The sequence below is a fragment of the Chelonoidis abingdonii genome, chromosome 1 (genome assembly GCF_003597395.2).
Source record: "Chelonoidis abingdonii isolate Lonesome George chromosome 1, CheloAbing_2.0, whole genome shotgun sequence".
Taxonomy (NCBI): domain Eukaryota; kingdom Metazoa; phylum Chordata; order Testudines; family Testudinidae; genus Chelonoidis; species Chelonoidis abingdonii.
This window is the reverse complement of record NC_133769.1, coordinates 119,118,358-119,140,344: the sequence shown is the minus strand read 5'-3', so window position 1 is coordinate 119,140,344 and position 21,987 is coordinate 119,118,358. Positions and strand designations below refer to the sequence as shown.

At 42.3% G+C, this 21,987-nt stretch overlaps 1 protein-coding gene across 4 annotated transcripts in view; it reads right to left on the bottom strand.

Annotated features, from left to right (window-relative positions):
- BCL2L13 (BCL2 like 13) overlaps positions 1-21,987 on the bottom strand; it is a 79,131-nt gene that overhangs the window by 4,310 nt on the left and 52,834 nt on the right. For 3 of the 4 annotated variants that reach the window (XM_032789339.2, XM_075069582.1, XM_032789342.2), the window contains one exon: positions 17,684-17,827. In XM_032789339.2, coding sequence (XP_032645230.1) covers positions 17,684-17,827 — 144 coding nt within the window. Of the gene's footprint in view, positions 1-9,965; positions 10,164-17,683; positions 17,828-21,987 lie in introns of those variants that run through there. The other variant, XM_032789343.2, reaches the window with a different exon arrangement.

Here is a 21,987-nt window from a genome sequence, read left to right as displayed (position 1 = left end):
TGGGACTTGGTAAATCTGGGCTCAATTCCTGGCTCTGCAACAGGCTTCTTGTGGGGCCCATGGGAAAGTCATTTAAGCTCTCTCTGCCTTAGTTCCTCATCTACAAAATGGGATAATATTTTACCTTACAGGCATGTAAGGCACGTGAGGCACTGCAATACTGCGGTGACAGGGGCTATGTAAGTACACAGAGAATAAACTACTTGAGGTTAATAAATAATAAATACTAAATTAAAACATGGTTGTTTAAAAATCTTTATTCCCTTATTTCACTAGTTTTGCAAAATATCTGGACTTTATTAAAGCATTTGGTAAAATGCAGGATAGATACCTTACTAGAAAAATTCATTTAAGTGGCTTGTATGTGAGAAGTATCATCTGGATTAAAAACTAACTGCAAAACCAGAGAAGGGAAATGATAAAGGGCAATTCATCAAGTAGGGTTTGGGGACAGATAAAGGTGTTCGCTAGCTGCTGTTTATTTAACATTTTCAACGAGCTGAAAGAAATTAAGATGTGCAGATAATGTACATGTACCTAGAATTCTAAAACATGCTCTGTGCCATGAACAATAATTGACTAACAAGAGAATGCAAGACTTTAGTTCTATTTCCTAAAATTATATTTAATTTGAAAAATACTGAATAGTCTGAACTCACCATTAACTTAAAAAAGCTCAGTCAATGGCCTGGTGAGAAGCAACCATTCTTCCAAAAACCAGGGCAAAGAAAACAAAAATTACCCAAAAAGGAGACAATAAAATCAAACATTATCAAACCCAGACAGACAGACTTTGCACCCAACTCTGAAGACTGCTAGAGAGACACTTTGACAGACACATTCAAGAAAAGAGTTTCAGACATAATATCCTTTTGTCCTATTCAGATGAAATCTCAGGATGAAGATCAAAAATTATCCTGGCATATCTCAACTGGTTTGGATAGATATACTGAAAAGTCAGCCTGCTGCTCAAATACTTTTTAGTATTGTGCACTTGCTGTTGAAATCAGTCATTTGTTTCCTTGTAATCAAACTGTGATAAAGAATGCTCATTATAATGCAGCGCACAGAAATATAACGCCCATCTACGATCATAACAAAGGAGCTTAAATATTTTCAGAGTCTGAGCAGTCCCAGGAGAATTGCAAGCTAGACAATAACCTGAATTATGGGCTAAATTCTCTTCTCAGTTTCTGCAGTCTGAGTTTATCCTCCGCTTTACTCAGTATTAGTTTTGCATTTTTCAGGCCACAACCAAATTTATTTCCTGCTTATAGTACTCACAACAAATCAATCCATATGCAATTGCCTTTCCCACCCTCAGGGACAGGAATGAAGAAGGAGTCATGACAGATACCTGTCATGTTTCTTAATCCACCATTCAAAGGTGCTCAAATACCACAGTGATGGATCTGATATTAAGAACCTGAATAAAGTATTTTTAACTTGCTTCGTCTATCTTTATAATTGTCATCTCTGGTGTTTCTAACAAATCTCTTCTGAAACACAATATCTAAAAATGTTCCCTTAGTATTTCCCTCTTCGCCTACTCCACTAGGTTCTCCACCTCTGTTGGAGCTCTGCAGATCCTCCACCATTTTCATCTGCTTTATCCCTTTCCCCTCAATGGCTCTGAATTACAACAAAGGAAAATCAATGTTGTTCTTAAAAAGGAAAAACAGGAGGTAGTTTTACAAAGCTCATGCAAAACAAACCCAACAGAGTGCTTGTAATAGGCAAGGTATTACCTTAGCTGGGCCATGGGCTGGTAAGCCACCTAATAAACTACAAGAATGACAAAAGAAAGCTCTAGCTCATATGATTTAATCCAACATTCTTGCAGCCATCATGAACCATGTTTAGACCAGTCACAAAGCATCACTAGTTGCTCCTCAGTTAAAACAGAAAATAAGGGGGCAGTTCAATGATAACACTGGACTACATTAATATTTGGAGGATCAGAGTTAATTATTTTAACCTGACAGATCTGGGGGAATCATGGAAGCAGGATGCACTGCTGGACGAGGAACTGCGTTTCCCTGAAGTGACTGCTTCGGCTGACTGAGAAGCAAGGTTCGGATGTACATTTTAGTTATAAGAGAAGTCAGTACAACAGTTTTGGAGGGAAAAGAGAGAGGGAACGGGAAGACTAAAGGGAAAGTATGTATCAGCCTCAGGGTTTGAAGGACATCTATGAAAAAATATAAATAAACAACAGGTATAAGGGAGGAGGAAACTCTAGATATGAAAATTTCTTGTTCTGTATTGAAAAAAATTAGCTCACAAAGTAAAACATTTAACATTTAAGGTCACAGTTTTCCCACACACTTATATGGCTCTGTTCATTCAGTTGCCAACAAAACCATCATGGCCTAGTTTAACTATATACTCATTGCCTGCAGGGGGAGAGAGATCAAGGGTCCTTTCAGGTGTGTTTACACAGCAGCTGGAGGCCTACCTCCCAGCCTGGGTAGACAAACTTATGCTAACTCTGCTCTAGCTAGAGCAGTGAAGTTGGCTGTGTGGACACTGCTGCACAGGCAGCAGCATGGGCTAGCCATCCAACCTCAGGCCCAGCAGGTCTGGCAAGCTTGGACTTGAGTGGCTAGTCTGAGCGGCCACTTGTGCCACAGTACCCACCACTGCTATTTATAGCATGCTAGCTTGAGTCTGTCTACCCAGGCTGAGAGGCATGCTCCCAACTGCAGTGTAGATACAGCCATTCAGGCCCAAGAATGAAAATGATATTTGGACATCAGAAAACTCAAATATTTAAATGACTGTATTTAATACTTTGATCTCTGAATTAAAAAAATGAAGCAAGAGTCAAAGTTTTAGTGGAGAAGCCAGACAATACATTGTGAATTATTTAGGACACAAGATTAACATTCCTTGAGCTTCATTAGTGAGTTATTCAGGAAATCAGGAGGATAAAGCTATTTTTTTTTTTTTTAAAGCAGCCACAGTACAAAATGAATGATATTTAGGGCATTTCCGTAAATTCATCCACAGATGTGACCCTGCAGCAGAGCTACTACAGACAGATTAACTAAGGCCAGATGGAAAGCTTAGAAGGATTTTAATAATGTGGGATCAACCATTAACCACATTTTGGAGATGGAAAAATTAAATAAAATATGTACAAGGTAATTAGTTTCCGTACCTGTAGTTTTCCCTATTCGGAATGAAAATCCACTGTTCCATTATGATTGGGAAACCGCTGGGTTTTCCAACCTTTTCCAAGTCTGAGGCAGTGCAAGATGTCATCCTGGTAGTTTTTTTCTCCTACTCAGCAGTTTTACAGCACGTATGGAACTTCAGGCATATACTACACCAGGGTCAGCAACCTTTCAGAAGCGGTGTGCCGAATCTTCACTTCTTCACTCTAATTTAAGGTTTCACATGCCAGTAATACATTTTAACGTTTTTAGAAGGTGTCTTTCTAGAAGTCTATAATATGAAACTAAACTATTATTGTATGTAAAGTAAATAAGGCTTTTAAAATGTTTAAGAAGCTTCATTTAAAATTAAATTAAAATGCAGAGCACCCTAGACTGGTGGCCAGGACCCAGGCAGTGAGAGTGCCACCGAAAATCAGCCTTCGACACCCATGCCATGGGTTGCCTGCCCCTGTACTACACCCACCATTTGGGAAGAGATGGGCTGAGTCTGAGTGCTCAGAATAGAACACCCAACCTTGGCCAGAAAGCATGGTGATCATCGGTGGCACCAGGGGGAATCTTGGCTTAGGAGAAGGTCAACTGGCTTTTTAAGGGATGGTGTCTGTGTCCCTATCAATGAGACATTTCCCTGCCAGTGCAGGAAACTCGAGCCCTGGTACACCTCAGTTCCTCCGATTCTCTGCTGTGGCACATAATAATCTAGTCTCCTGTGGGTTGTAATACTTTGGTCTGATTTTGGTTGTTGGGTTTAGTATGTGGGTGCTGTGTGGTACTTGCGGCCTGTGATATACAGGAGGTCAAAACAGATGATCTGCTGGGCCCTTCTGGCCTTAAACTCGATGACTCTGATACTAGAGCAGGGGCTGATGAACCTCACTCTTTTCACAAAGAATGGACCAATGAGGACAGAAGGTAAGTTATCTAAGGAGAACAGTGGCACTCATGACTAGGGCACTGATACAGCTTACCTTGCGTGCAGATAGTCAAAAGAAACTGCAGGATGAGACAAGGATGCCTGAAAGGCATTGGGACATTAGGCACCTTGAGAGGGGGAGAAAACTGCATATCCTCCTTTAATTCAAAGAGAGTGAGAGTTTCACTGGAGGAGAGCCTGCCTGCTCTCAGACAAACTGAAGTATTAACATCAGGAAAAGCAGGGCACAAAAAGGGGACTGTAACAAGAGCATCTCCTGGGAGTACTGGGAAAAGTAGAAGCCTGCCACTGTGGTCCTCTGGGGTGTCCCCACACATCCCCTGATTCTTCTTCCTCAGACTGATCCGTCCTGTGTTGGCTTTCATGGTGCAAGAACATTAGTTAGAAAAAAAAAAGAGGGACTGTGGCTCAAAATCTGCCCAAAGTCCAGGTAGCTGCTGAAAAAAGCAACCCTACATACTTTGCACAACAAGCTGCGATGTGAGGGCATGTGCTGCAAACACAGAACAGAGCTAGGGAGCTGCAACTTTGGCCATACAGTAGTGATTGGTTCAAACGGTTTCTGTGCAAGTAAGCAGGCTGGGAATCTATTCTAAAGTTAGAAGAGTGTCCAGCCCTGTCCCCAAGTGTTCCTGTGAAGACCGATGCCAAAGTGGAAAGAGAAAATAAGAGGAAAATAAGTGTCTGAAAAGGCAGAAGCCAAAGGAAAATTCAGAAGAATCTCTGCCTCTAGACACAGAAATCTGGGAAGAGATGTGCCTGTGGTGCTCACAGGAATGCCAGCAGGTGCAGTAAAACAGATTTGGTAGGTGGGAGGGGAGAACTACAAGAGGTCTTGGAAAAGTAGGGAAAACCCCACCTTTTTCCATTCTAGCTGAGCACAGAACTCCCACAGAAGGGAAATTCCTGCCCTTAATGGTTGACAAAGCTGTGATTACAAACATATGAACAGAAGTTCACAATACAAGAGCCTACATTACCCTCTGTTTCTCAAAGCAGGCAGGCAAGCAAAGAAAAGATCCAGCAACTTTTTCAGAATTCCCTTAACAACCGGAAAAACAAGAATCACTAAATGTAGATCTCACAGGTGTCGAAGTAATTTCCTGTTTGCACCAGCAAGGCGGTTTCTATTCCCTGCTTCAGGCTATAATCTGAGCATCTACAGCTCTTGTAAAGAGAGGACACAACGCTACTAACAACATGCACTTCCCACCACTGCAGCGTTACCATTGTTGGCGATTGTGGGAGCGCTTATGTAGATCATCTGCCAGCACTGTTATCAACACGTTGTCTAGACCCTCTGGGTTAGAGGTCATGGCCATATAAATGTTACAGGCTGAGCCACATTAGTGCATTGATGGAGTGGCACCACTGGTAATGTAATGGTGGGAGATTTGCTTCAAAGTTAGTTATTCAGACACAGCCTTTCAGCCTGGATTCAGTATCTGTATGTCTGCCTGCACTAGGAAACTGACTCACTGCTGACAACCATCATTAGCAATGGGTCCCCTATGAACAAGTGCTGATAACTGTTAAACTCCAGCACAGCCTCAGTCAGGAGTCCTTGCCCAAAGCTGCTACTCCACTGGAAGATCTTTGTCACTTAATCAAAATGTAATAATTCAGCTTCAGGAGGGCAATCCAAGTCAAAAGTTGACTAGAACCAGGACCTGCAAGTTCCCCCATACCCATTTAAGAGTGGTAAAAATCACTCCTATACCTACAGATATGCATACCCAGGAACTATGGGCAAAACATGAATCCCTATTTCAAATGATCCATATGTGAAAATAAGGGAGTTACGTGTAGCATTTTTTATAAATATCACATCCCCTTCAGGTTATCTGTTTGACATTAACTTGCCTGAATACACAGAGTTAATTCAAAGGAAGCCACAAGGGGAAAATCCAGAGGAAATGAAAATAATAGCAAAGATAAAAGACAAGACCTTAGGGTTAAATACCTTCAAAGGAATTAAGATAACAGTGGTTGGGCCATCAATAGAGAAGTAACAGTCTATCTGGCCACATCCAGGCTAGAATGGTTTACTCTTCCCAGGTCTAAAGCCTGGGATCAACGGCACAAAAACCCCAGAAAAGGAAGGGGATTTGGCCTGAGCTAGGAGAAAGACTGCTCTGGGTGCCAGCAAAAGCTGACCAGCTAGCAAGGGGTTAGAGAGCGAGAGACAGATGATGTGAGATGGAGTTAGCTGGTTTGAAGGGATCTAACAGCAGCTAGCAAGGAAAGTTTAAGGTGTAAGAAGGACCCATGCATATAGGCCTTCCCTCCCCGCTCTGCTCTATGAGCTTTGTACCTTGATTAAGTATGATTAATATTTTGTTTTGAGGACACTGTCTGTATCACTGCAATCACAGGCTCGCAAAGGGGAACTATTACAGAGGCCAGATCCAAACTGGGCCTGTGTTGTTCACACTAATTGGGAACCAGGAGGGCTGCAGTCCAGAGACTCAAAAGTGGTTGGAGCATGTGGTTCCACCCAGAATGAGGTGCAGAAAGCCAGACCTGTCACCTCAGAGGTGCATTCAAGAGGGACTAAAGTGGCCTACAGTGCAGTTAGCCCTACAACCAGGTGTATTAAAAGAACCTTAAAAAAAATATTACTCTCCTTGTGTTACTTTTCTTTGCAGAAAATTATTGCACCTCCCACAGGGATATTATGTGATTGTGAATGGTAGAGGTGGTTATCTACACAAATTGTGAATGGCAGGGGAAGTGTCCAAGAAGTAGTCCAGTAAGATGTAGAACCACATCTTAGGGCTTGTCTACACAAACATTTAGAGTTTGTCTACACTTAAAACACTACACTAGTACAGCTGTGCTGCTGTAGCACTTCAGTGTAGACACTACTTACACCAACAGGAGGGATTCTCCCATCAAGGTAGGTCACTGGCTCTCAACCTTTCCAGACTACTATACCCGTTTCTGGAATCTGATTTGTCTTGCATTTTCCCCACTTAAAAAGCTACTTGTTTACAAACTCAGACATAAAAATACAAGTGTCACAGCACACTATTACTGAAAAAATCCTTACTTTCTCACTTGTACCATATAATTATAAAATAAATCAATTGGAATATCAATATTGTACTTAGACTTCAGTGTCTAGTATATAGAGCAGTATAAACAAGTTGTATGGAATTTTAGTTTGTATTGACTTGGCTAGTGCTTTTTATATAGGCTGTTGTAAAACTAGGGAAATATCTAGATCAGTTGATGTACCCTCTGGAAGACCTCCGTGTACCCTCAGGGGTACATGTACCCATAGATAAGAACCATTGGGTAGGTAATCCACCTCTCAGAGAGGCAGTGGCTGGGTCAACTGAAGAATTCTTCCATTGACCTAGCACTGGCTACTCGGGGACTTAGATCGGTTTAACTACACCCCTCTTTGAAAGTGGAATAGATCAAAGCACATTAATTAACTATTGAAGTACGTCAGCAAGGTCCACATGGACAGTCAGCCTGCTAAAGGCTAGTGTGGAGTAGATTCAGACCCAGCTTGTGGCAAACTAAATGTTCATGTAGACAAGCCCTCAGAAAGAGAGTCTGACAACCCTAGTGAAGGAGAATTATACAAGTACATGCCACAACATACAAAGAGGCAAGTTAAAGTTGCTTTGGAAGCTATACTTTGGAATTTCCTGACTTTTTGTATAAAACCAGGGCTTAATGCAACAGTGTAGTGAAGCTACGTGTCTACCAATTAGTGCAAGGGGCTGAGATGCAAGAGTTCTATCCCAGACTACTGACTTGCCCAAGGTAACACAGCAAGTCCCTTCCCTTATCTTTTAAAAAGTTATTTTACTTGGACTTAGATGTTTTGCGACTCCTGCTCCTGAGGTTAGCATGTGCCCTACTTGTCCAGCTGAGCTGGACAAGTAAATTGCTCCAGCTTCCCCCCCGACGCCCCACATTAGGGCACAGCCATACTTTCGCAGCCACCCAGCATTCCATGCATCATTCACATCATGATCAGAGCTTCTGGCTGATGGCTGCCTTTCACATTTATCCATCTGGGCTAATGGAATGTGGCACATGCAGAGAGTTACGCATGGGCTTGGACTGCAGCCACACAGAAAGTAATCTGCTTAGTAATACCCACCCAGCCCTTTTGTGAGCCCATGAGCCAGCTTGATCAGCAGAGGCTTACTGGTGTGGGCAAGCAGCAGCGTATAACTGTTGTCTTCTCATGAATGTTTCCCCAACCTCTATCTCCTTTGGGGCCCTGCTCAGACACACCTGCCAGGTGTCTCCTGTTAGCTGATGCCACATTATTCCCACCTCAGAGAAGGCCGCCATTCTGAGAACTAGAGAAGTTTAGTCAGGAACAAACATGCAGTAGCCTTAAAAAGAAGGTTACTAATATTGTAATTCACAAATAATTTACATTTAACAAAAATGTTCTGTAAAGGGAATGTCTCTGAGGGTCAGCTCTTAGTGACGTTTACCCTGGCAAGTGGCAGTGTGTCCCAGGATCTAGTCCTTTGTTCACACAGTTCCTGTAGTGCAAGGCATGATCAGTTCAGAAAAAGTTTTACCTTCTCTCAAATCTCACTTTCCAAAAACAAAAAAACCACACACACAGAAGCTGCCTAGGTCTTGAACTAAAGAGATGAGTCATCTTTTATCCACAGTACCAACCACTCAGTCACTAAACCATACCACAAACTGACTGCCTATTACTGTGGGACTATAGTTTACCAGCAGTGAGCTGTAGCATTACTACGAGATCTAAGAGCAAGGCTATTTTCCCTTCAACAATCAGGCATGGCTTTTTTAAAAAAAAATAAAAAATAAAACACAAGCTCTCTACAAAAAAAATTCTGCTTATTAGCCACACAGGAGCACCACCTTGTGGAGAAACTGATGTCCCTTTAATATCCTTTGAATCCCTTGTAGTTAAATAGCTCCATATGTAATCATGAGAAGGCTAATGCCTTACTAGGAGGCAAGAGGAAAAAAAGATGAGGCAATGGGTGTGGCCAACATCAGGAACATTTTTGATCTGCCAAATAAGGGGAGGGTGCGTGCTTCTCAGTTAATAAGTTTCATGGGCCTAAATTACAAACTTTACCCTGGAACAGTGCTTTCTACTGTATTTGTGCCTATGAGATCGAGCTGTCCAAAAAAAAAAAAAAAAAAAGGCACCAAGTAGTTATAAATTGTCACGCACTAAGAACGCCCTGAGATCTCGTGCAATCAGATTCTTCTGAGGACCTCGGCATCAATCTTGCATTACTAGGTTTTCCTAAATACAGGGATGCACAAGCCATGTGGTTTCGAGGCCTAAAATTCAGGAGAAGCTTTACTTTAAATGGAAGGGTGATGTGCACTCAGAGCCAATTCAAGAAAGAGAGGATATGCCCTAGAATCAGATTCCTTACTGATATACAAAATCACTGCTGCCTCATTTCAGCCCAAGCTGTCCCACATGCTATGGAATCCATTTCATCTGTTCCAGATGCCGGTACATTTACAGACCCACGCTAAGCCCAGATGCGTCACCAATACAGTCTCAGTTCTCTAGAGGGGTTATACAAGGGTCAACGAGCACCCCACCCAGCATAGAGTATATCTTTACAGGCTTTGAGCATATCACTGGGTGGTTCAAAACAGAGCTCTTAGAATAGGTGGAGCCACAGATAAGCCAGAAAGGAATGCCTATCTTCACAGATTCTTCTATCACTTTATGTTAACCATCTTAAGGAGAGCTCTCCCAGCTTCCTTTCCTTTCCTTTCCCCCTCCCCCCCCCGCTCTTCCAAACATAAAAAACAAACACCATCACTACACACCAAACAGCTAAGTTATACATTTCAGGATACACAACTATGAATTAAAACATTTTAATACATCAAATAGATAAGGCTGGAAGTCCAAATGGTCAGAGAAAGTGTTAATTTAGTCATTCTGAGATCCAGAAATCCCACTGGCCAGATCATCAAGGATTAAACATTTGCAATATTAAATTTTAGGAGCAGACTGGGGCTGCAGAGACCTGGGAGAAAAAAAATTGTTTTCCATTTTCCTGAAAAAAAAAAAAGTTGGAGAATGAACAGAAAGGAGATTATCTATCTCACTCTGAAATAGGGAATAACCTGCAATCGCTGGTGTGTAGTCTGCCTTTGATTTATTTTTATACAAAGAAAACATGACCAAATATGTCTAACACATCAGAAATCACCACAATGGCATTATAACCAGTGATTCCACCACATCCAAGGGCTAATGTGGCCTCATGAAGTGATCCTGTTGCACTCTCTTTTCCGAGTACCTGCGGTGAGCAGGTTCAAATTACCACCATTTAAGATTCTAGCCTTACCAATTAAATCCCTCAATTTAATTCAACACCACAAAGGTTGCTGTTTCAACCAGTTTCACTTTAGAGAGCCTGAATACGTATAACTTTTCTCCTTTCTCGCCAGACAGAGATCTAATTTCCTACCCACCATTGCCCAACCACCCAGCATGCAAAACCCCTTCCCTATTACCAAGCACGGAATGCAGGCACTATATTGCCACAAAAAAAGCTGCCTGAGACAAGCAACAAAAAGGATTGAGGATATGGAACAACTTTCACATGAAGAAAGAATAAAAAGACTAAGACTATTCAGTTTGGAAAAGAGACAACTAAGGGGGGGATATGATAGAGATCTATAAAATCATGTATGAGGAGGAGAAAGTGAAGGAGGAAGTGTTATTTACCCTGTCGCATAACACAAGAACCAGGGGTCACACAACGAAATTAACAAGAAGCAGGTTTAAAACAAACAAAAGGAAGTATTTCTTTACACAATACACAGTCAACCTGTGGAATACATTTTCAGGTAATGTTGTGAAGCTAAAACTATAACCAGATTCAAAAAAGAATTAGATATGTTCATGGCAGAAAGGTCCATCAATGGCTATTAGCCAAGATGGTCAGGGATGCAACCCCAATCTCTGGGTGTCTCTAGGCCTCTGACTGCCAGATACTGGGACTAAATGATGAGGATGGATCACTTGATTGCCCTGTTCTGTTCATTCCCTTTGAGGCTTCTGGCCACTGTCAGAAGACAGGATATTAGTTACACGGACCATTGGTGTGACCCACTATGACCATTCTTATGAGGCAAAGCTGACACTGTTTGATTAATATGTGCTACCACTGAATACAGTTGTTTTGAAATAAAAACTCCTTATATAAACTTTCCCAGTTAGAGTCTCCTTCCTTGTATTTCCACCACATTAAACTTGTTTGTCTTGCCTACAATGCACACTGTGTCTGTAGATTTCTGCACTGTCATCTCCAAGGCAGAGTCCCTGGGATGCTGCAGAAGGCGATTTTAATCTCCCATTGTGCAAACTGACTGTCTTGCTTTCACAAGTTGCCAATCTGAGAAGCAAGAAGGGGTACAACTCCAATAAAAACCCTATTCGCCCCCATAATAGAAGGGGAAAAGCCAAAGTACCAGTGGGGAAAAAAATTTCTTCTCTCCAACCCATGCAAGAGTTCCAGACATTGGTAGCAGCTTGAAGTCTAATACCTTACATATAACCCTTCTGAATTAACATTTGCCTCTTCCAGACAAAGCAAATCAAAGTTAAAAATTAAACCTTGATCCAAGTACTAGGGGCCAGTTCCTTATAGTATTGAAGTCTTCTTACAAACTCAGCACCAACCCAGAAAGAAAAATCAAACTATTACAAGTAAGAAGAAAGGCAAATTCTTGAGAGTTCCAAATGCACCTCTCTTATATTAAAAAAAGCATACAGACACACATTTCATATTCAGCCCTCTCTCATACAAGCCAAAAGCAGGAGGTGACAAGAATGCAAAGCTGGGGGAGAAAAACAGTAATGCAGCTAAATTTCAAGAAACCAATCTTGTAATTCTTCTCCTAGGTTTTCCCAAAGATTCTTTTCAATGAAGATGAAACCTAACTTTGGGGAACAGGGCATGCTGAGCTTGAAAACTATCAAAGAAATTGCCTCAGGGAAAAAAAGCCTTACCAGACTGTCTGGTCTTACTCTGCATTTTTCCAAGAGACGAAGAGTCGCTTCTGATACAGCAGCACTAAGCTCTGGAGAAGTCAGAACAGAGAGAGAGAACTAGAGAGGGAGGGGGAGAGCACGCGCACTGCACGTCAGTAGTTTGTGCCCTAATACAGCTGCAGAGCAAACAGAAGAGCTAAGCTGCTGCCAAATCAGCCTGGGGAACTGCTTTGCAATTGGTCAAAATGAGAAAGGAACAAGATTTTCACATGACCATTCAAGTTTTAATAAGCAGAATGTCAGGACAGAAAGAATCATGCCCACAACTCACATAATGAGCTGTCCGGAGAGCTTTAAACATCATACCTGCCCTGTAGCAGAAACCATGCATAAACTGACAATGCGCAAATTAATCCAAAAGATATAGTCTACTAACCTATCACTCTACAAAGAGAAAGTGAGATGGCAATCTAATGAAATTGCCCACTTCTTTCCTGCACCCCTAAAAACTTAACCCACATCTATCTCCAGAAGGACTGGGTTTTCAGGGATTGCAAACCAGATAGGAGTAATCATTTCCATTCTTAGTTGGCAGCTATTATTTATATTTCAATTGCATGTGGCATACACTTCCTTAATAAAGAGGAAGACCGTCCCTGCCCTGAAGAATATACAAGCTAAAAAGACAACAAAAATGTTTAACAAGAGAATGGAATGCAACATTCAAGCAAAATGACCAGGATAACAATAGGTGCATGTTTTGATAAATATAAAGCTATTCCCAAATGCCCTTCTATCAAGCCATTATCTCCTGAGCTAACCCTCCTCTACAAACACAAGTTACTTTAAATCTCAATTTTCAAACCTACTAAAATCCTAACTAAACCATCTCTATCTATGAACACTTGCTCTCCCTCAATACAGTGAGCCAATCCTCTGTCCCTTTGCCCTTCCCTGCACCACCTTCTCACTCTGCACACATCGCCACTGAGCAGAGAGATGATAAATCTAAAAGGCAGTTCTAGCCTCAGAGGCTCTTGGAGAGTAGTGGACAGGGCCGGCTCCAGGGTTTTTGCCGCCCTAAGCAGCAAAAAGAAAAAAAAAGAAGCCATGATCGCGATCTGCAGGAGCTCTATCGCTGCTGCTTCAGTCCGGCAGCAGGTCCTTCGCTCCGAGAGGGAGTGAGGGACCTGCTGCCGAATTGCCGCCGAAGAGCCGGATGTGCCACCCCTTCCCTGTGGCCGCCCCAAGCACCTACTTACTGGGCTGGTGCCTGGAACTAGCCCTGGTAGTAGAGGCTGCCTCCCACCCCACCATACTATATGCTAACTTCACTGACTTTCACAGGGAAGCGCCAACCTTCATTCCCCTGCCCAAGTGATTTAGCCTCTAATGTTAAAATTCCTGACCACTACCTAGCCCATTTCCCCCTTTCAAAGAGTCTAGAATCACTGACATAATCAGGACCCCTGACACTGTAGAACCAACTCTTTCTGGATGCTGTTTGCAGACATGGGTTGATGGGGCCATGTGTCCCCAAAATCCTGGCTCTATAGGAAAAAAATAGTATGAGAGAGGGAAGGCTAAGCTAGTCCCCTCCTCCTTGTTACTGAATAATTCCTTCCTGGAAGATGCTGGCTCCAGTTTAAAAGCCCACACTCTCTTGGAAAAACTAGGGTGTATTCCAGCCCACATGATGCTCCTGGCTTCTGAGATCATACATCCTCAAAGGCCTTACTCTGCAAAGGAGGCTCAGCAAGTCTTCTTCCTCTACCTTCGGTCCAGAAGCTGACAGGGTTAAGCCACTCTGGTATCTTTTCAGTTTTAAATGCGCTCTAAACAGACACTACTGCACATGCTGCTTGGTCCATTTGCACAGCTTCAAGATGACAAGAATAATGAACTAGACACCACTGATTACACTGCTCTACAGCCAAAATGCTTCTGAAATAAATGTAGTCAAACTTTACTAATTCTGGGTCACTGAGAACGAAAATGATGCTTAAAATTGTTGATTGGCTCTAGTCTAGCTGTTGGGCTCCAGACTACAGACAGTGGAATCTCTGGCAGTGATGTTAGGGTTCCATGTTCCGGACTGTCAAAGATCTTGTCCCATTCTTCTTTAGAAGTGAATCTTGAGCCTGCAAAACATCGTGGTGTGATGGCAGCCCTCAACATCGTTTCACGATCCAGATGAGCTGGAGACTGTTCATCTGTATCATTGAAGCGAGTCTTTAAAGCTGTTTTGCTGCATATGGCAGATGTTTTGCCATCAATTCCATTGGTCATGCAGTCCATATGAAGGACTTATGACGAAACAACTTGAGTGCTAAGTATGACCAACATAGTTTGGGCAGCTTTGTGGTGAATTTGAGAGGTGTTTGCTCTCTTGCTGGTCTGCAGATGGATACACAAAGTACTCTTTTTCTCGCGAATGGGATAGTCGTGAAGAGATTCCCACTAATCAAGAAGACTGGACTCGCGACAGTCATTGGAGCCTGGGAGGAAAAAGTGTTCAGCATCCACACTTGTTGAATCAAGGAAGATTTTATTACCACCCCTTACACATCAAGTTGGGTCTGTGAAAGAACTTTGTCGAAGGCCATTGACAAAACACAGCAGTTTCAAGTACCTCTGTGGAAAAATTTCCAAGTTGAAGTGAAGCTAAGATAAATAAAGGTGTCTTGTTGTCCTCAGATTGCGTGAAGTTCTTCACAGATGATGCATTGACCATGCACTTGCGTGGCAAGGAAAGAGACTGCATGGAATCTTCAGTTTACGTGGCAATAAATTTCTTGGGAAACATACAAGGGCAGACAAACTACAGGCTGTTGGTGGAAACTCCTCAAGTACAAAAGCCTTTAGTTGCAACATGCACTTAAAGATACATTTTTGCCACTCCGTCTAGATTTTTTCCACGAACTGCGGAGCAGTGAGCCCGAGCACGGCAGCAATTTCACCAGGACATCAACAATGGAGAACGCTTCAGGGCAAATGAGGCCATCAATGCTTGAGACTATTGGTGGACAGGACAAGCGATGCTCCATTTAATGAATACAAGAGACAAGCCAAGAAGGCGCTGAGTAGACACTGATAGGACTAAACTATGTACATAGTCGTTTTTGCCTTTTCATAAAATTTTATTTATTAACCCTTTTGCTGATTTTTTAAGCTGTAATAAACCCGATAGGTGAAAGTATTATATGTAAAGCAACCATAAACACATGAAAAGACCTAGGTTTACAATTTATGATTAAAACTCTACTATCTACACAATATACATAGACATAAAATGTAAAAATTTAAATATCTTACAAACAGTAGCCAGTTGTTTTAATTGTCATATTTGAATTCAGCACGTCAAAATACATAATAAATACCACATTTTCTCTCTGAAGCAGACGACTTCTCAAAAATTGTAGACCAGTGTTACCTGTCTGTCTTATCCTCAAATAGCTCTTGGGCAGCACCACAACTACACTTCTCATTGTCCCTGTGTCACCATTCACTGGAGATTAGAGCTGTGAGGATATAACATGGCAGAGTGGCACTATTAGTAACCTGCTACAATCCACACAGAACTCCTAGGGAGAGTACTGCTTAGAAACTGCCATGAAAAAGGTTTTGGCTAATAGCCTGCCATGGTTTCAGATACTACAAATAATTGAGCTACCTTCATTTCAGGAGCCCAAACAGTAACCCATACCCCACCCACAGTTTCAAGTCTAGCTAGCATCTGGAATACGATCTCTCTAATCCAAAACCAAAAGAAAAATTGATATTGCCTAATGAAACTGAATATTTACATTACATGGAACAAAGGGCAAAAACACACTCTTTCTTAGAAAAAACCATGTGCACAGGCACCCCCACTGCATTTATGGAGCAAATGATGATGGGTCATTGCTGCCACGTTTATTCAGTTGGAAAGTTTCCATCACCTCGTTTCTTTCCCTGCCTTTTCTGTTCTGTTTCAAAAATAGCTCTAGTTTGTTTGCTATGCCACTTGTGTCATTCTGATTTTATGCCTGAGTGGGTGCATACAGACAAGCTCATGATCGACGGAATGCAGTCTACCCAGCCACATGCACAGTCACAAAGACAACACAAAGCACACACTCCCTCCCTCCAAGGCCATACTGGAAATCTGCTTGTTTTCAGCAGCTCTGGGCTGTAACAAGTATGTTTACAAAAGGCTTCAAAAAGGACGCTGAAGAATGGAGCATGGCCTTTTCAGAGGTCACCATCAAGAACAGCAGCTTTATATAAGGCACAACACCAACAGTCTTCTTCCTTAAAATTGCAAACAGAGATTTAACCAAAAGCAATGAACATTTGAATCTTAGTGCAGTTATTAATTAAACCAAGGTCTGAAATGCATGTCAAGTACAACTGTCCCTGCCCATCCTGCACAAGTTGAATGTCAGACAGACAAAATGGCTGATTGCACCAGAAAAACAACCTATTAGCACCAATATAAGAAACCAGTACATCCTGTTGCCAAGAGGCAAAGTAGTTGGGGACAAGGAGGAAGTGAGTATGGAACTCCACTGCCAAAGAAAAATTCAGTGAAAATACTGAAATATGAGAAGCTGTTCAAATGTGATTTTTCCCTGTTAGGACTTTTTAATCACTGGATTTCCCTGACCAGCTTACTTTACAATAAAACCAACTTGCTGGAGTCATTTCACTAATCCCAGATTAATTCCATTTCAATCGGAAAACGTTCTACCTTACTGAGACAAATAATCTGGAAGCCCAACCTCCCACAGTGTAGGTCCAGCCTGGGAGACCCAGCACGTCAACTATGAACACAAAATGCTGGGGCTAGGAATAAGGGGTTTCACAGAAATTGGATCTACCCACTCCAGTACAAAGTGTGTGGATATATATTTTTAAAATGTACCTTTAAATACATCATGAATCTCCAGCTCCAGGTCACTATGCATTTAAGAATTTTGCAACAAGATTTAGTGCAAAATTTAATTACTTACTGGATAACATGATATAATAAAAGGCACTCAAGTCTCTAACGGGATGCCTACTGACATTCCTATATGGAATTACTATGAAGGAGATCATCCTCTGCCAAAGACATTTCAAAGATTATGTCAAAGAGGGGAAAATATTGTACACAAACTTTCCAGCACTCACCAGAGGGGCAAAAAATTCAAGAGACCAAACTCTCCCACAAAGTACATCTGTGGTTACTGGCCTATGTACATTTGTTTCCAAAGTACAATACTCTATACACCAGAAGAAAAGACGCTAACCACCACAGGAATAGAATTTGTATCTTGATGTGCTCAATACAAGGATCAGTGATTGTTTTCCATCGGAGACCCACTTCAACTCAATGGACAAGCCCATATCCCAAATCATATATCCCTCTTTAAGAGTATAAGCCTTCCTTTTTGGAGGCTAGCAAACCACTGCTCTTATTTCTACCTCTTGACTCACTAGCAAATCCTCTTAACCTCATTAGTAGAATGACCAGCAGAGGGTGAGTTAAACAACATATATGGAAGCAAACTCTCAAAGGGCTATGCAATCAACCAACCACTGCCTTCTTACCCATCCTCCTTGCTGTATGATGTAGTCTGCAGCATAGTCTTCCAAGTACGTCACTCCAAACTGCAGAAGTGCACCGAGTGGCTCCTGGCCTCGTTTTGTCAGCTCCATCAGGAATTGTTGTAGCAGAACCAGAGGGACCAACACCTTAAAAAGACAAACAATGATTGAGAATGATAACATATCCTAGATTCACCACCACTGTGTGAGAAAAGGGAGTGTTCATATAGTTTAAAAGCTAATGATCTTAGTCTACAGCAGGGATTCTCAGACTTTTATACTGGTGACCCCTTTCACACAGCAAGCCTCTGAGTGTGATCCCCCCTCTTATACATTAAAAACACTTAATATATTTAATACCATTATAAATGCTGGATACAAAACAGGGTTTAAGGCGGAGGCTGACAGCTTATGACCCCCCATTTAATAACCTCGTGACCCCGAGGGGTCCCGACCCCCAGTTTGAGAACCTCTGGTCTACAGTTATACAAAGCTATGCTGGACTACATGCTTCGGTTTTACACAGCCATGGGATAAAACCAAAATACAAAATCATAGGGCAGCAGAATTTCATCTGAGGTAAAGAGATTTCCACTTCAGAGTAGCTTCTGTGGTAGACCCTCTTACAGAAGACAAGTGCAATGCATTTTTGTGCCCCATCCCTCTCCAACACAAGATTAGGGTAGATAACTAGATAGGTGACAAGACTTCCCCCTGCTCCCCACAGATGTTACATAACCTATAACAAATACGGATGGAGGCAGTGAGGATAATTTGAAGGGGAAAACAGGATAGTAACGCAAAATGTAACTAAGCAGCAAATTCACAGACACTCTTGGGCAGATGCCTAGTGTTAGGAAATCCTTCAGAAGGCTTGTGTGTACTTTTGGAATGGGTGGGAAAGAACAAGAGCCCAAGTAGTGTAGCACGGCCTGCATGACACAGGGTTATACCTAATGTTACAAAAGTGTCTTCTTCATAAAACCTTCTCTTCTGTGCCCAATTTAACATGTTTGTAGCCTTCCAAAAGGTATTTGCCTTTTGTTCTTCCAATTTCTATTCTTGGTCTTCATACCCCGCTATTCTTGGTTTTGCCTAAGCAGAAAATGGCTGAACTTTTAAACGTTGAGCTTATTCTCCGCAAGCACATAAATTGCCCTCAGTGCCAAGTTTAGGGAAAAATGGTTTGAATTAGAGTCATCAACACTTGAAAAGAGCATATTGAGCAGGCACAGGAGAAACCATTACTAAGCTTTAAAGTACCCACTGCCCAATAAATGCACTGCACATCTATTCTCCATAAGGACTGACCAGTCCCCTAAGGGGTCACTAGAAAGTGGTTTATGAGGAAAAGGTTTGGTTTCTGGCCACAGGAGCCAGGTCAAAGTCAAGACTATCTCCTAGAATGAATTCCAAATGACAGCTTTCCTCTAATGGGAAGGCTGCTACCTCTTCTTCCTCCAGCCTGAACATCTTGCTCCAACCAGCATCTCCTGTGTTGGTCCTGGCCATAATCTCAGGGAGAAAAATGGGGAAAGCAACATAGGAAAAACAGGCCAAGGGTTGAGCCTGGTACAGAGCCCAGGGTAGATTCCTACTCAGATGTACAGCTGTGAAAACCCAGATGGGGCACACAAAGATGCCTGTTCACTGGGTGAAAGGTATTGGGTGTTTTGGCTGTTTGACAACTGAACATGGAAGAGGGGAGGGGTCTTGTCAAAAAGGAAGGACAGAGTGTATTACACCTACCCTTGCCATCTTAAAGGTTAACTATTTCATTCATACAGTTGTGACGGAGATAGCACTTTCATTTTAAAACTACATTTTCAGATACTTCTTGCTCTTTTGGAATGAAGCTTCTCACACTGTCTCAGCACAAAATGGAAGGGGGAGAGTCAGGAAATTTTATTCAGTTTTCTGAATTCCAGATCTACATGAACACATTGTATGGCAAGTTGATATGTAATTCCAAAGCACTCCACTGCGCCATGCACCACCTATCTGTGTGGACCCTGCTGCCGCACATTAAAATTTCTCTAGCACGCACTGATTTTTTTTTTTTTTAAAACAAGTTATAGCTTTAGTCCCTCAGGTACTTTGCGCACACCTAGGGGGCCAAAATAATTTTAACTTTTAAACCTCAAACATGGCATACGTTAGCCCTCAGTGAAGAGCACGTACTTAAAGCTGGAGAGGAAAAAAGACTAGTTAGGAAACGAAGACTGACGGGCTGGATCACAGAAACCCCCTTGGGAACTGCCAGCTGATGTGTTGAGACTACTTCTGTCCCTGCTTTCTTGCCAGCTTGGGACTTGAATGCCCTGCCTGGTTTGTGCCAGACATGCTAGCCTGTGCCAAACCCAGGCCTGAACAACATCCCCCCAAACTGCAGGCTTAACTGAAAGCAGTTTAAGAAGTGTTCCTGTTTCCAACACTCAGAAGCCCAAGTTCCAATGGGGTCCAAACCCCAAATAAACTCCTTTCACCCTGTAAAGCTTATACAGGATGAACTCAAATTGTTCATCCTCTATAACACTGATAGAGAGATATGCACAGCTGTTTGCCCCCCCACCAGGTATTAATACATATGCTGGGTTAATTAATAAGTAAAAAGTGATTTTATTAAATACAGAAAGTGGGATTTAAGTGGTTTCAAGTAGTAACAGACAGAACAAAATAAATTACCAAACAAAACAACATGCAAGTCTATGCCTAATACAGTAAGAAAATGGAATATAGATGAAATCTCACCCTCAGAGATGTTCCAAAAGAGCTTCTTTTACAGACAAGCCTTCTTCTAGTCTGGGTCCAGCAAACACGCACCCCTGTGGTTATTGTCCTTTGTTGCAATTTCTTTCAGGTATCCTTTGGGGGTAGAGAGGCTCTCTCTTGAGCCAGCTGAAGATCAAATGGAGGGGTGTCCCAGGGGCTTAAATAAATAGACTCTCTTGTGGATGGAGACCCCCTCTTCTCCCCTATGCAAAGTCCAGCTCCAAGATGGAGTTTTGGAGTCACATGGGCAAGTCACATGTCCATGCATGACTCAGTTTTTACAGGCAGCAGCCATTGCCCATATGCTATCTTGAATGTCTCCAGGAAGACTTCTTATGAGGACTGGAGTCTTCCAAGATTCACTGTTCATTAAGTTTTTCTTGACTGGGCACCTAATTTGCACATTCCTTTCTCAAGAAGCTGACCAAATGCTTTACTAAGGCTACTTAAAATCAAGCAAGTACTCGGCCAATATTCATAACTTCAAGTACAAAAATGACACATGCCTACAAATAGAATGAATATATTCAGTAGATCGTAACCTTTGCAGAGATGTGTTACATGGCATATGTAGCATAAAACATATTCCAGTTATGTCATATATGCATTCATAAGCATATTCGCATTAAGCATATTCCCATAAAGCATTATGGGGTGCAACATCACAAAGACATTAGAATGAATACTCGCATACTGCACATGACAGTGTCTTTCCTCCCTTGCATGTAAAGCATTTGATCTTCCTTAGGCCTGGCCTACACTATGAGTTTAGGTTGAATTTAACAGCACACAACGAAGCCATTTACTTCGACAAAGGGCTCTTAAAATTTATTTCTGTACTCCTCCCAGACGAGTAGCACTGAAATCGATATTGCCGGTTCGAATTAGGTTTAGTGTGAACACAATTCGACAGTATCGGCCTCTGGGAGCTATCCTACAGTGTACCATTATGACCGCTCTGTACCGCAATCTGAACTCGGATGCGCTGGCCAGGTAGACAGGAAAAGCCCCACGAACTTTTTAATTTCATTTCCTGTTTGCCCAGCATGGAGAGCTGATCAGCACAGGTAACCATGCAGTCCAAGAATCAAAAAGGAGCTCCAGCATGGACCATACAGGAGGTACTGGATCTGATCACTGTATGGGGAGACAATTCCATGCGAGTAGAACTATGTTCCAAAAGACAGAATGCCAAAACATTTAAAAAAAGTCTCAAGGGCATGATGGAGAGAGACCACAATAGGGACTCACTACAGTGCCGTGTGAAAGTTAAGGAGCTCAGACAAGCCTATCAGAAAACCAAAGCAGCAAATGGAAGGTCCGAGGCAGAGCCGCAGACATGCCACTTCTACACTGAGCTACATGCAATTCTCGGGAGGGCCGCCACCACTACCCTACCCCTGACTGTGGATTCCGAGGTGGGGGTGGTAATCTCAACCATGGCTGAGGATTCTGCAGATGGGGAAGATGGAGGAGGAGGAGGAGGAGGAAGAGGAGGACGAGCTTGCAGAGAGCACACAGCACACCATTCTCCC